General features: G+C 58.8%; 1 protein-coding gene across 1 annotated transcript; it reads left to right on the top strand.

Moving 5' to 3' along the window:
* Positions 1 to 1,954: 1,954 nt before the first annotated feature.
* LOC309448366 (antigen WC1.1-like) lies at positions 1,955 to 12,868 on the top strand (the record flags this gene model as incomplete). The annotated part of the gene is made up of 11 exons (XM_082069838.1): positions 1,955 to 2,021; positions 2,949 to 3,263; positions 7,489 to 7,803; positions 8,375 to 8,695; positions 8,780 to 9,094; positions 9,438 to 9,752; positions 10,096 to 10,200; positions 10,285 to 10,599; positions 11,316 to 11,453; positions 12,224 to 12,319; positions 12,747 to 12,868. The coding sequence occupies 11 exons, from the start codon at positions 1,955 to 1,957 to the stop codon at positions 12,866 to 12,868; spliced, it is 2,424 nt and encodes an 807-aa protein (XP_081925964.1).
* Positions 12,869 to 14,180: the final 1,312 nt, after the last annotated feature.

Below are 14,180 nucleotides of genomic sequence, written 5' to 3'. Positions count from 1 at the left end.
CATACAGTGTTAGACCTCAAGGGACTGTTCTTCCAGTCTGTCCAGACCTCGTAAAGAACATCCTGGATCAATATCAATTAAAAAGTCTTGCTGCCACATTATCCATAAACTGAAAAATAATGAAAAAAATCCCCAAATATTAAAAAAAAATTAAATGCTCATAGAAATTTTCCCCTTTAACTAGACTCCCCAAACCTCTCTAATTAACTGTACAAGTCTTGAAAACTTGAAGAAATTGTAGTAGAGACAGGGTTCATTAGAGCTTTCTCTACTTTTATGAGCCACATGGTGTATTTGGTCCTTAGCCCATGAACATCAGATCCTGAGAGGAGGCTGAAAAACTTCTCAAGGATTTAAAACCAGAAGTAAATGTCAAAGTGTATTGGAATGGTAACGAGCCCAGCTGAGGGCAATTAATGACAAAGTTTCCTCAGGGACTTGTTAGAGCTCTCTCTGCCTTGCTCGTCTCCCTGAGATGCCCAGGCAGAGCCCTCAGCCCTGCTGCGCTTTGCAGAGGAGCTGCTCCTGGGCAGAGCTGTCTCTCTGCAGCGCTGCCACTTGCCATGAGCTCCCTGTATCCCAGGAGACCAGCCCAGCTCAGCAGCACAGGAGCAGCCCAAGGTGCTTTAATGACTCCTCCGATGTGTTTGATGCTGAGTCCATGAACATCAGATGGTGATGAGAAGTTGAAGAAACCTCTCAAGAAGTCAAAGTCAGATTCTAACTCCAAGGTGCAAACCCTCCTGAGGAGGAGGGCTCTGTCCATCCTCCTCCACAGCCAAGAAACTGAGAATACCATCCTGCCAGATCCTGTCTCCTGCAGGATGTGCCAGCTTCAGGAGATCCCTCCAGGAACTGCAGCTGCATTGCCTCATAGCCAGAGACTTACTGTGTCAAGGACTGTGAAGATTTCTCCTTCCGTGAACTCTCAGCATCCTCCTACCCCACATTGCCTTCTACCTCTGTCTGCCATGGAGCTCAGTGCAGACGGTGCATGTGCTGTCACAGGGTCCCCAGGAGGTACAGGAGCTGCCTGGCCCCGTGTCTGCGAGGCCGAAGGAGCAGCCCCTGCAGCCCTGGGTGCAGACATTGGGCTGGGGGTGTCTCGGGGGCACCAGAGGGATGTGCCGGGCACGGCGCCAGGAGGAAACCACAGACTTCCTGCCCGGGTGCCGCGGGGGGAGCGCAGGGGCTGTGGTTTGTGCACCTGCAGGCTGCAGCTCTGATCCACCCGTGGGGAATAACGGCCCCTCGGTGACACGCTGACAGTCAGGGACACGTCTGAGCCTCTGGGCTGCACGTCTGCTGCCAGGACAGGGACGTGTCCCAGCTCCAGCTCCTGTGAGGGACCTTCCGCGGGCTCTCCATGGAGCGGTGGGTGAGACAGCGCTCCTGGGATGGGGCTCTGCCCTGGGCTAAGGCCCTTTCCCAGCTGCTGCTCTCAGCACAGTGGGCTCTGTTGCAGGGACAGGGGCTGCTTCCTTCCCTTCCTGACACAGCCCCAGTGCAGTCCCAGCCCCTGGGTCTTATGGCACAAGAATGGTTGGACACTCACACGTTGGGCTCTTGGATGTGCCTGTCACAGGACATGCTCAGTGCTCCTGGTCCATTCTGCAGTGCTCAAGGAGTGAAAAATCTGTTTCCCCCAATACAGCTGGTTCTGTCCTGTGATGCTCCACCACCACAGTGCTGTGACACCTGCAGCGGAGCCGTCCCTCATATATGGTCATGAATGGTGCTGGAGAAGTTCATTGGAGGACTGGGCTGTGTCGGAGGGGAGATAGCTCCCGATAATGTCTAAAAAGGTGTCGCTGCTTTGATTGGCTCCTCCTGTAGCTGGGCTGGCATCTACAGACATATATTGCCCTCCCATCATCATTGTTCCCACGAGTCCCTGGAGCTGTGGCAGGGAGCACGGCACAGAGGGATGTGCCATCAGGGCAGGAGGCTCAGGATGGGCACAGAGAGACTCCTGTCCCCTCAGACACTGTGGCTGCTCTTCTGGGTACAGCTGTGCCAGGGTAAGTGTTGACTCCTTTGTCCCACCACCCAGGGCCAGTGGGTACAAGCGTGGTCATGAGGATCTGTCTGGGAATGGGGTTTCTTTGCAGGCATTACTGAGACAAGGGACAGAAGGTACTCAAATCCATGGAATCTGTGCCTATCTGGGTGGGAGAGAGTATCTCCTTTTCAAGGGCTCCAGTGTTTACGGCAGTCTGTGCCCAGCTGGATTCAAAGACCCCCTGTCCTGGGGTACCCTTTTTGGAGCCCCTATTCCCCAACACTCTGCCTCTGGAGCAGGCCTCACTGGCGATGGCAGCACTCAGAGTTACCCTGGGCACTGCCAACCTCTGGGGTGCCCCAGAAGGTTTGTGTGCTGCTCACCACTCCTTGTGCCAGGGGAGACTTGACCCCACGAGGGTAGTTTGTGCCCCACAGAGAGAAGAGGACAGGGACATTCAGTAGAGAGATGTTCTTTGTGAGGGGCCTGGCTCAGTGCAGGGGCTGCGCTGATGCCAGGGCAGAGGAGGGGATGTGGGTGGGAGGATCCTCTGGATGGTCTCAGTGGGAACAGAGAAAGCCCTGGGTGGGTTTGGATGGTGTCAGGGCATGCAGTTTGCATGGGAAGCTGCTGGCCTGGGTACACGGGGCTGTTGCGGGTGTGCTAGGCTGCAGAGGAGTGGGTGTCCAGTGCAGAGCTGGGCAGTGTGCGGGTGGGCTTGGGTGCCGGGCAGGCGGCTGTTGGGGTGGGAAGAGGTGCTTCGTGTGGTGGGGTGGAGAATGACCCAGCAGTGCTGGATCTGGCACCCCAGCCTTGCAGAGCTGTGGGGACAAAAGGGACCCTCACACTGCACTGGGGACAGACTTGGCCCAGGCAGGAGGTTCCCCCAGACCTCCAGTACTGGGACTCGACACTCTCCTGACTCACCCCGTGTTGGTGTTTGAAGGTGCCCTGGAGGTGAGGCTGGCGGACGGTGGCAGGCGCTGTGCTGGGAGAGTGGAGGTGAAACACCAGACACAGTGGGGGACCGTGTGTGATGACTACTGGGGCATGAACGATGCCGCAGTGGTTTGTAAGCAGCTGGGCTGTGGGTCTGCTGTTGGAGCTCACTGGCTTAGCAAATTTGGGCCAGGATCTGGCCCTATTTGGATGGATGATGTTCGCTGTAGTGGCACCGAATCTACCTTGTCTGACTGCAAACACAAAGGATGGGGAGATCATAGTTGTGATCATATTGAGGATGCTGGAGTGACATGTTCAGGTAAGGGGACTGTGATGGGGGAAAAGACGGGGCTGTGCTCTCAGGGAGTGATGAATATGCTGGAGCAGGGCCCAGTGTGACCAACCAGACTGTGAGCTGGGACTATAACTGCTGGTGTAACCGGTCCGGGCGGAAAGCTGTGTGAGCGCTGCAAGGACAGGACGCCATGCAGACAGTGCTGACCAGCCCCTCCTGCCTGCCCGCAGCTCCTCACACTGACCCATTAAACAGGGTCTTTGCCAGCACTTACTGACACTCATCTCTGCCTGCTGTCACCCTCTGAGGCAGTGTGAGGACACATGCAGGTGTCCTGCCCCCCTGCCTGGCCATTGTTCTGGGACCTGTGCACCTCTGGGCAGACACAGCACGATGGCCCTGGCTGAGAACACCCCACTCGAGCAGGCATGGGAGGGGTCTGGACAGGCACCAGCTGTGATAACAGCTGCTCCATTTCTGTGCTCTGGGACTTCCCCCACCTAAAAGGAACCTCTCAACACCCCAGGAACACCATGGGATCAGAGTGTGCTACTGGTTGCACCGAGGTGATGATGGTCCTGCCTGGCCCCAGGGTGTGCAAGGGGCTGAGCAGGCTGCATCAGTTGTCATCACCTGGGCCAGTTCTCCTGGACCCCAACTGCTCACACTGCTGCAGGGCTGGGTGGACAGTGCCAGGCAGCGCAGAGAACCTTGTGTGGGAGCACTTTGCCTGAGCAGTACCTGTGGCTGAGTGTGCGGCAGACACATACCTTGAGAGCTCAGATGGTGTAGGGAAGGGGTGCAGGGGTCTTGGAAGTGTTTGTGTCACCAGCACTCCCCAACAGCTTCCTCTGGGATGTGCAATGGGCAGTTTGGCCACAGCATGCTTGGAGGTGATGCGGGATGTGGGCACATAACTGCCTGACAGCTCTGGGAACTCCCAGTTCTTTTGTTGCTTTTATTCTTTTTTTTTTTTTTTTCCCCAGGATTTGTCCGTCTGGTGGGCGGGAAGAGCCGCTGCTCAGGACGTGTGGAGATCCGTGACGAGGACCAGTGGAAAACTGTTTGTGATTCACACTTTGGCCCCAAAGCCGCTGACGTGGTCTGCAGGGAGCTGCAGTGCGGCGTGGCCCTGCCTACGGCTGGAGGAGGTCACTTTGGAGAAGGGGCTGGTCCCATGTGGGATGGAGAGCTGCAATGTGTGGGGAATGAGTCCCTCCTGTCCTCCTGCCCCACGGGGTCCCCCAGGGACCAGGCCTGCCCCCAGATGAACAGCGCTGCTGTCACCTGCACACGTAAGGACTCAGGGTGGGGTGTTGAACACTGGGGTGAGCCCCAACCTGAGCAGGGGACGGTTTGTGCTTGTGGAGATAAGGGAACTGGAGCATCACTTCCCACAGGCTGGCAGAGGGGTGACTTTCCTGGGAGATGATTTACAAGGATGTGGCTGGGCTGATACCCCAGGACCAAGTGGGATCATGGGCTGGGAGGGCTCTCTGGGATCATCATGTTGCTATATGGGAGATACACAAAGGCCTGAGACGATGAGCTGTGAGGTGCCCAGGGCAAACTGTGTCCCAGGGGAGCTGGGGGTCCTGGCGACAAGCATCAGTGTGCGCTTGGGAAACCCATACAGGCCTCTTCCCAGGGTTCTGGCTGGGGAGGAGTGGGTGCTCTAGGTGGGCCTGGGCCAGGGGCCAGTCGAAGGGGCTGTTATGGTAGAAGGAAGTGCTGAAGGCTGTGGGGCCACAAATGACCCAGCGGTGCTGCAGCTGGTCACCCCCAGCCATTGCACAGCTCATGTGGACAGAAGGGACCTCTGCACTACCCTGGAGACAGACTGGGGTTGGATGGGCTCCCACCCTGACACCACAGTGCTAGGGCTTGATGCTGTTCTGACTGCTGCTGTGTCAGTTTTCGAAGGTGCTGTGGAATTGAGGCTGGCGGATGGTGGCGGGCACTGTGCTGGGAGAGTGGAGGTGAAAGGCCTGGGACAGTGGGGAACCGTGTGCGATGACAACTGGGGCGTGGAAGATGCTGCAGTGGTTTGTAAGCAACTGGGCTGTGGATCTGCTGTTGGAGTGGACCAGGATGGCTCTTTTGGGCCAGGATCTGGCCCCATTTGGATTGATGGTGTTGACTGTAATGGCACCGAATCTGCCTTGTCTGACTGCGCACTTGGAGGATTGGGTAACTATAGCTGTAATCACTTTTCTGACACTGCAGTGACGTGTTCAGGTAAGGGGTCATCCTGTTCCCTGCTTTGGGGCTGGGATGGGGGAAGGGACCTGGCTGTGCCATTAGAGAGCAATAAGCATAAGCCAGAGCAGGTCCCACTGATGCTAGTCGAACTGCTTAGTTGTATTGTCATTGCTCATGTCCCCAGTCCCTGGGGAAAGCCCAGAGGGTGCCTACCCCAGGGTGAATTAACCCTGCCTCAGTGTCTTAGCTCTGCCTCAGTGTCTTGGGCTGCACCTGAATCCTCCATCCTTGCCCTGGGGTGTCCACTGATCTCCACTAGTCCCCACCCATTCTTCCAGTTCTGAGCCAACAAGGCTGAGGATCCCCATGCTCGAAATACCATGAGGGGACTTGCCCAGTACCCCACACCTTGGAGGAAGAGAATGAGCTGTCTGGTCACGCTGGGTTGTTCCCCCTCAGAGAAATATGTACCTTGACGGCCCTGGAGGGACTTTTCAGAGAGCACGAGTGCTGGGCCCTGGGAAGTGGAGCCGGCAGCAAACAGCCTCTCACTGCCCATCCCCAGGGTTCAGCTGTGTGGTCCTGCACCGTGAGGCTTAAGGTGCTTGGCAGCTGCTTGATTCTGTCTGCTTCTCCTGCATCACCACATGCACAGGCTGGTACTGGGATATTCCTGGGGAAAGCTGTGTGAGCGCTGCAAGGACAGGACGCCATGCAGACAGTGCTGACCAGCCCCTCCTGCCTGCCCGCAGCTCCTCACACTGACCCATTAAACAGGGTCTTTGCCAGCACTTACTGACTCTCATCTCTGCCTGCTGTCACCCTCTGAGGCAGTGTGAGGACACATGCAGGTGTCCTGCCCCCCTGCCTGGCCATTGGTCTGGGACCTGTGCACCTCTGGGCAGACAGAGCATGATGTCCCTGGCTGAGAACACCCCACTCGAGCAGGCATGGGAGGGGTCTGGGCAGGCACCAGCTGTGATAACAGCTGCTCCATTTCTGTGCTCTGGGACTTCCCCCACCTAAAAGGAACCTCTCAACACCCCAGGAACACCATGGGATCAGAGTGTGCTACTGGTTGCACTGAGGTGATGATGGTCCTGCCTGGCCCCAGGGTGTGCAAGGGGCTGAGCAGGCTGCATCAGTTGTCATCACCTGGGCCAGTTCTCCTGGACCCCAACTGCTCACACTGCTGCAGGGCTGGGTGGACAGTGCCAGGCAGCGCAGAGAACCTTGTGTGGGAGCACTTTGCCTGAGCAGTACCTGTGGCTGAGTGTGCGGCAGACACATACCTTGAGAGCTCAGATGGTGTAGGGAAGGGGTGCAGGGGTCTTGGAAGTGTTTGTGTCACCAGCACTCCCCAACAGCTTCCTCTGGGATGTGCAATGGGCAGTTTGGCCACAGCATGCTTGGAGGTGATGCGGGATGTGGGCATGTAACTGCCTGACAGCTCTGGGAACTCCCAGTTCTTTTGTTGCTTTTATTCTTTTTTTTTTTTTTTCTTTTTTTTTTTTTTTTTTCCCCAGGATTTGTCCGTCTGGTGGGTGGGAAGAGCCGCTGCTCAGGACGTGTGGAGATCCGTGACGAGGACCAGTGGAAAACTGTTTGTGATTCACACTTTGGCCCCAAAGCCTCTGACGTGGTCTGCAGGGAGCTGCAGTGCGGCGTGGCCCTGCCTACGGCTGGAGGAGGTCACTTTGGAGAAGGGGCTGGTCCCATGTGGGATGGAGAGCTGCAGTGTGTGGGGAATGAGTCCTTCCTGTCCTCCTGCCCCAAGGGGTCCCCCAGGGACCAGGCCTGCCCCCAGATGAACAGCGCTGCTGTCACCTGCACACGTAAGGACTCAGGGTGGGATGTTGAGCACTGTGGCTGGGGAACAGAGCAAGGACCATGTGGCCAGGAGTTAGGGCAGGAGGGATCGTGGGACCGTCTGCAGCATGGAAAGTGTGAAGAACCAGAAGAAAGACAATGGTGTCCTTCTGGGCTCTCTGCCACCTACCAAGAGTGCAAAAGCACCAACCTACCCTCTCTCCTCCTCTGTCCCCAGAGTACACAGGGTTCAGGCTGGTGAACGGCAGCACAGCGTGTGCAGGGAGGGTGGAGGTCCAGGTTCTGGGGACCTGGGGGACCCTCTGTGCCTCCCGCTGGGATCTCTTGGATGCCCACGTTCTGTGTCGTCAGCTCAACTGTGGGTTTGCTGAGTCCGTTCCTGGAGGAGAGCATTCTGGGAGAGACACTGGCCTTGTCTGGAGAGAATCCTTTCACTGCGATGGGACTGAAGCCCACCTGGGACAGTGCCCAGTGGTAACCTTGGGGGCCTCACCATGCTCTCACGGCAATGCTGCTGCTGTCATTTGCTCAGGTGAGTGCTGGGAAAATGGTGCATTAGCTCCATTTTCCCTTTTTGTGAGACATGGCCACCCAAAGCAGCAGTCTCATGGCAGCACCAGGCTGAATTTCTCCCTGGAGGAGCCCTGGCTTCCCCAGGAGTGGCGTGGAGGGCCTTCCCTGCTCAGACTGACCACGCTGCTCTGGGAGAGCTGAGGTGTGAACAGAGGCAGGCGTCTGCCCCAGGGCAGTGGCTTGGGCTGCGGCACCACTGCCAGGCCTGGGCTCTGTGGGATGAGCCCAGAACAGGGCTGCAGCTCTCTTCTCCATCCCTGCAGCTGCAGACAACCGCATCCCATCCCCACAGAGAGCCCTGCAGAGCCTCATCCCACCACCCAGGCAGGAGCTGCCCAGGTGCCCCCAGCAGCAGCAGACCTGGGTGTGAGCTGCAGAAAGGGTCTGGGCTTTGCCCTCACTTCTTGTCAGCAAAGGGCTCAATCTTGTCCTGTTTGGTCGGACAACCCCCCCTTGCCCTCCTCCCTGAAGGCTGCTGTGCTGCCCGGTGCCACTGATGGCTGTGGCTCCTCTGCTCTCCCCAGGCCCAGCCGACTCTGCGTCCCTGCGGCTGGTGGGCGGCGGGAGCCGGTGCGACGGGCGAGTGGAGATCTTCCAGCGCGGGACATGGGCCAGAGTCCTGGACGACCAGTGGGACGAGCAGGAGGCCAGCGTGGTGTGCCGGCAGCTGCGGTGTGGAGATGCAGAAAAAGCCTACAACCCCCCAAAGCCTGAGCGAGGGACAGGCCCCGTGGGGCTGCGAGGGGTCCGGTGCGCAGGGCACGAGGCCAGCCTGACCCTCTGCAACACCTCCCTGCCCGGGAGTGCCCCGCTGGGAGCGGTTGTGGAGGACGTGGGAGTCATTTGCTGGGGTGAGCAGCGCTGCACAGGTCCCCAGATGATGAGGTGGGGGAGCAGCCACCCCCTTACAACAACTGGGGTTCTTGCCACTGCAGGGAGCCGGCGGGTCCGGCTGGTGAACCAGCCCAGGCGCTGTGCAGGAAGAGTGGAGATCCACTACCAGGGCAGCTGGGGGACTGTCTGTGACGATGGCTGGGACCTGTCTGATGCCACTGTTGTGTGCCACCAATTGGGCTGCGGAGGGGCGGTGGAGGCGGCCGGCTCCGCTCGGTTCGGGGAAGGCTCCGGGCAGATCTGGCTGGACGGTGTGAACTGCTCCGGGGCTGAAGCTGCTCTCTGGGACTGCGCTGCCAGGCCCTGGGGGCAGCATGACTGCGGGCACAAAGAGGACGCGGGCGTCATCTGCTCAGGTCTGTGCTGGGAGCTGTGCTGGAATGGTTCCCAGGGAGGCCGGGATGCAGGAAAAGCCGAGCATGGCCAAGGCTGTCCCTGGCTGAGCCCCTGGCTGAGCCCGGCCTATGGACACCCATGCATGGGTGCCCTCAGTTCACTGGGGTCCCTGGGGAGCTCAGTGTCCCCCAGGGTGAGCGGGGAGAGCAGGGGCTATGTCCATCAGGGACTTCTCTCTGCCCTGGGTGCAAGGGGGACTTGCTGACCCTGCCCTGCCTGGCTGGGGGCCTGGGGAGTGCAGGGGTGTCCTGGCTCCCACAGCCCCAGACCAGCCTGTTCCTCTTGCTGCCTCTTTCCTTCCAGAGTTCATGGCCCTGAAGTTGGGGAACAGCAACGGCTGCTCCGGGCGCCTCCAGGTTTTCTACAATGGGACATGGGGGAGTGTTTGCTCTAACTCAGTGACTCGTGACACGGTGTCGCTGGTGTGCAAAGAGCTGGGCTGCGGGGATGGAGGATCCCTGGAAGCAGGCCTGCCCTATGGCAGGGTGTCTGGCCCTGCCTGGCTGGATTTCGTGCAGTGTGGGGAGAGAACCAGCTCCTTCTGGCAGTGTCCCTCTGCTCCCTGGGACCCACAGTCATGTGATAACCTGCAAGAAGAGACCCACATCACCTGCAATGGTAACTCTGAGCCACTTGGGCGCTGGTGTCACCCCAGGTTCTGCTCCCCTCTGGGCACAGCCAAATTCAGAGAAAGAGCTTGGAGGGGCTTTTCCTTTCCATGTCAGACTCCTCTGCTGCCCGTGGCACAAATGTGACCACAGCTCTCAGAGCCCCACATGTCCAGCAGCAGTTGCCACCCAGCAGTTCCCAGGGGAGGCAGAGACATCTCCTGGAGAGGTCTCAGAAGAGACCAGATAGACTTCAGAGGAACCTCCCCTCCATGGGCACCCTCCTGCTGCTCTGTGACCAAGATAGCACACAGAGGCACAAGCAGAACTCAGCTCCACTCTCTTCTGCACAGTCGCCCGAGGCAACCTGTTCACCACAGTGTTTCCTTCTACAGGAGGACGCCCAGAAATGCCTCCAGAGCCTTTGACCCCGTGCCCCAACTCCAGCAGCTGCACAGGTAGGGAGCTGCTCCTCCGTGTGCTCCTCTTGCCTGGCAGGGCTCTGCTGTCTGAGTGCCACGGGAGCTTTTTGCCTTGTCCAGACAGGGAGAAGATCCGTGCCGTGGGAGGCGAGGACGGGTGCTCGGGCAGAGTGGAGCTCTGGCATCGCGGCTCCTGGGGGACAGTGTGCGATGACTCCTGGGACATGCAGGATGCCCAGGTGGCGTGCAGGCAGCTGGGCTGTGGCCCCGCGGTGTCTGCCCTGCATGAGGCTGCTTTTGGGGTGGGCCAAGGCCCCATCTGGCTGGAGCGGGTGGAGTGCCAGGGGACGGAGTCGTCTCTGCAGGACTGCTGGGCCCGGCCCGGGGACGGACATGCTTGCCGGCATAAGGAAGATGCTGCTGTGCGCTGCTTGGGTGAGCGGGGGGCTGGGACCCCTTGCTTGGGTATTGGAAGGGAGCTGGGGAAGGCCTTTCACCCTCTTGGTCCTGGCACAGCCCTTGACCTGCCGAGACCAAGAATGTTCTTGTGGTTCCTGTGGCAGCCTGGTGCCGAGCTGGGTGCAGCCTTGGTGGAACTGGGTGTCCTTGGGCCACTGCCGTGGGACCCTGCAGCTCCAGGACCATCCCCTGGGCTGCCTGTGCCATCCTGCCTGCCACCCAGAGCAGAGGCCCTGGGCCCTGTCCTGGCCTCCCTTTATAGCACTACAGGAGGGGAAATTTGGGTGGGATGTATCAGGGACACCTACAGACACACATATGGTGTGTTGGAGAGGAGGGTCCCTGGTACGCGCACTCCCACCCTCTCAGCCGAGCTCTCCTTTTCCTCCTCTGCAGCTACACCCAGGACAGCAGCATCCCCACCTCGAGCAGGTAACTTGTCCTCCCCCCAGAGCTGGGTATCCCTGGGGCCAGGCCCTGACCCACAGGTAGATGGAAGGGGCTCCTTGCTGGAGTGTGAAACTCCCAGAAGGAGGCACTGGGGTGGTTGTGAGGAGGCTGGGGAGGGTTGTAATTCCCTCAGCAGGGTTAAAGCTTCTCCATCACGCCCCTCTAGGGCTCTCTACCCCCTGCTGACTTATGTGATGGGGGTCAGGACTGATGCTGCCCCTTCCATGTTCTTGCCCATGCAGATCCCCCTCGGGGCCGCCCCGCTGCCAGCGGGAGAGTCTCAGTGCCCGTCATCATCTGCATCATCCTGGGGGCCCTTCTCTGCCTGCTCCTGGCCCTTCTGGCCGGGCAAGTGCTCAGGGCCAGGGCTGGGCACAGAGGTGGGTCCTTCCACAGCGGTCCCAGGAGTGATGCCTCCTGGAAGGCCTGTGGGTGTCAGTAGGGGCACAGGCAGAGTTCAGGGGATGAGACTGTGTGCTGCCACCTGTCCAACACACCTCCCCATTGACTGTCTGGCTACAGGGCACCAGCAGCAAGGGGTGGAGAGAGCCCAGAGGTGATGGGAGCAAGAGATGGGGCAAGGAGAGAAATGGCAGAGCAGGACAGGGGTAGATGTTAGCCTGGGAGAGATGTTAGACTTGGGGAAATGTTAGCTTTGGGGAGACGGCCAAGGCTGGCAGTGCTCTGGATAGTAATGGAGGGAGCTCTGGGACATGGGAGAAGATGGGAGGAGCACAGGGCAGCAGGGTCCATCTCCATGTCAGACCCCCCGACTGACCCTCTGCCCAGCCCTACCCAACCCCTGGCAGGGCAGAGGCCATGCTGTGGGCTCATGGGACAGACAGGGGCCAGTTCCAGGTGGAGAGAAAACATGGGAGCTGCTCTGGGGTCAGACATGGGGGTCATGACCCAGGGGCCAGAGGGGCATGAGTGTTGTCTCTGCAGGGATGATGCAAGGGTGATGCTGCCCCAGGTTATCTCCACAGCAATGTGGCCCCCACTGGGGATATGGCAGCCATTCTGGGACAGCACAGTGCGGCTGTACTGTTGGAGCAGTCCTGGGATGGGCCAAGGAATGGGTTTAGGGGAGCACAGTGGGGTCCCATTGCCGCTCTGTCTGTCCCTGTGCCAGCGCTGCCTCTGTCCCCAGGCTCCAGGAAAGCCCAGGAGCTCTTCCCCGAGGCTGTGTATGAGGAGATCGGTTACAGCCCAGTGTGGGAGAAGCAGAAGAGGTTTGGTCGCTCAGGTGGGTGTGGGTCCTTCCTGGAGGCACATCTGCAGGACCCTTTTCCCTGGCCCCAACCCAGGGCTGATCCCCTGATGCCTCCAGCCGTGGTCCCTGTGGTGCTGGGGCTGTGTGGTCTGTGGGTAGAGCACCCAAGTCCTGGGCTTGGGAAAGGAGCTTCTTCCCAACCAGCTTTGCCCATCACAGCTGGACAGCCCCTCTCTTCCTGCCCCCGAAACCCACATGAAACCTGAGGAATGAGGGAGGAGTGGTCCTGGGGTAGCTCTGGGAGCACCTCTGAGACAGGGCTTGTCCCGGGGAAGCAGGGTGAATTCCAAGAGCTCCTCCCCATGCAGCCCCAGCTCTGTGGGTCCCCCTTCCCCAGCAATGCTGACCACAAGCCAGATCAGTGGGCTCGCTCCGTAACAACCGCTGCATATCTCTCCAGGCTCCTCTTCAGAGCAGTCCCTTTCACAGCAGTCCCTGACCCAGCTGCAGCTCTACTCTGGGCACCATGAGGAGGAGCATGGTCTGGGATCAGCACCAGGTAATGGAGCAGGAGGAGGTTGATCTCCCTGCAGACAGGAGATGGATAGAGGTGTCACTAAGTGTCATTGTCAGAGATGGGGAGCACTTGAGCGTCTCTTGTGGTGCTGCCAACACCGGTGTCTCAGTCCTGTGTCCCTGTGCATTTTGTTCTCTGTTCTGCAGGATGTATCTTCTCACTGTCACCAGCTCCTCTCTCCTTTCAGATGTTATTGTTCTGCCCGGGGATGACCCAGAAGCTGGCTATGATGATGCCAGGGAGGTTTCTGACCCTGGGGAGGACGTTGCCCCTAGGCAGGGAGCTTGGGAAATGCCCAGGGTGCCAGAGGAGGGAGCAGGACCCAGGGATGCACCCAGAGGTAAGAGAGAAATTTAGCGCTGCTGGTTCCTGGGGTGCCATCCCTGCCACCATAGTTGCTGCTGTGCTGAGACCTAAAACTCCTGGGAAGGGGGAACCTGCCCCAGAGTTCTCAGTGGAGGGACTGAAGGGTGAGAGAAGGAGCTGAATATGGTGAGGAGCAGGGAGGAAGGTCATGCACAGACCCCATGGGACAAACTGCAATGTCCTGCCTTGCTGCTTGTAGGGGGCAGCCTGTGCTCCCAGAGAAATGCCGAGGTCCCTGGAGCTGAAGGAGACACCTCGTCCCTGACCCTGGAGAGCATGGGCTATGATGATGTTGAAGAGGACTCTCTGGCACATCCTCATGAGGACAGAGCTGTGACAGAGCTGGGTGCACAGCAATCCCTGAGCCCCTGGCCTGGAGAGCCCATCCCTGTTGTGCAGCTGGGTGCAGCCAGGAGGGAGGAGAGGTCTGTGCAGCTGGGAGACCCATGATCACCAGGGAACCATCTACCTTTGCCCATGGTCAGCAGAAACAGCCCAGATTTTCCTTGATCTTTTTTCCACTTTTACCCTATACATTGTACTTGTTTTTATTAAAAATCTCAGGAGCCTTTGACCCAGAGCCAGTCCATGTCTGCCCAAGTGTCATGAAATCTTCCTGAGTTTGATTAGGAGGAGCAGAGAACTCAGACATAGTGGTGGGGAACGGGCATGTCTCAGTGATGGCAGTTTTGGGGTCAGGCTGTGGGGCTGCCAGAGCCCATAGTCCCTGGTGAATAATTCTGCTGATACAGATGTCTCCATCCTGCTTGCCATAGGCAGTTTCTAGTCAAAATGTCTCTCTAATAGGTCCCATGATGCACCTCAGTGGTCATTTCTTGACTCCAAGATCTCCCAGCTACTCTTTCCCCCAGATCTTGCCTGGGCCATGCTGGTCCCACAGTGCAGTGACCGTGACAGAGCTGCCGTGTGAGGGTGAGTCTTGGGCTGTGA

The sequence above is a fragment of the Streptopelia decaocto genome, assembly GCF_964273445.1.
Source record: "Streptopelia decaocto genome assembly, chromosome: 20".
Taxonomy (NCBI): domain Eukaryota; kingdom Metazoa; phylum Chordata; class Aves; order Columbiformes; family Columbidae; genus Streptopelia; species Streptopelia decaocto.
The sequence above is the reverse complement of the archived record's forward strand: the minus strand, read 5'-3'. Positions and strand labels throughout refer to the sequence as shown.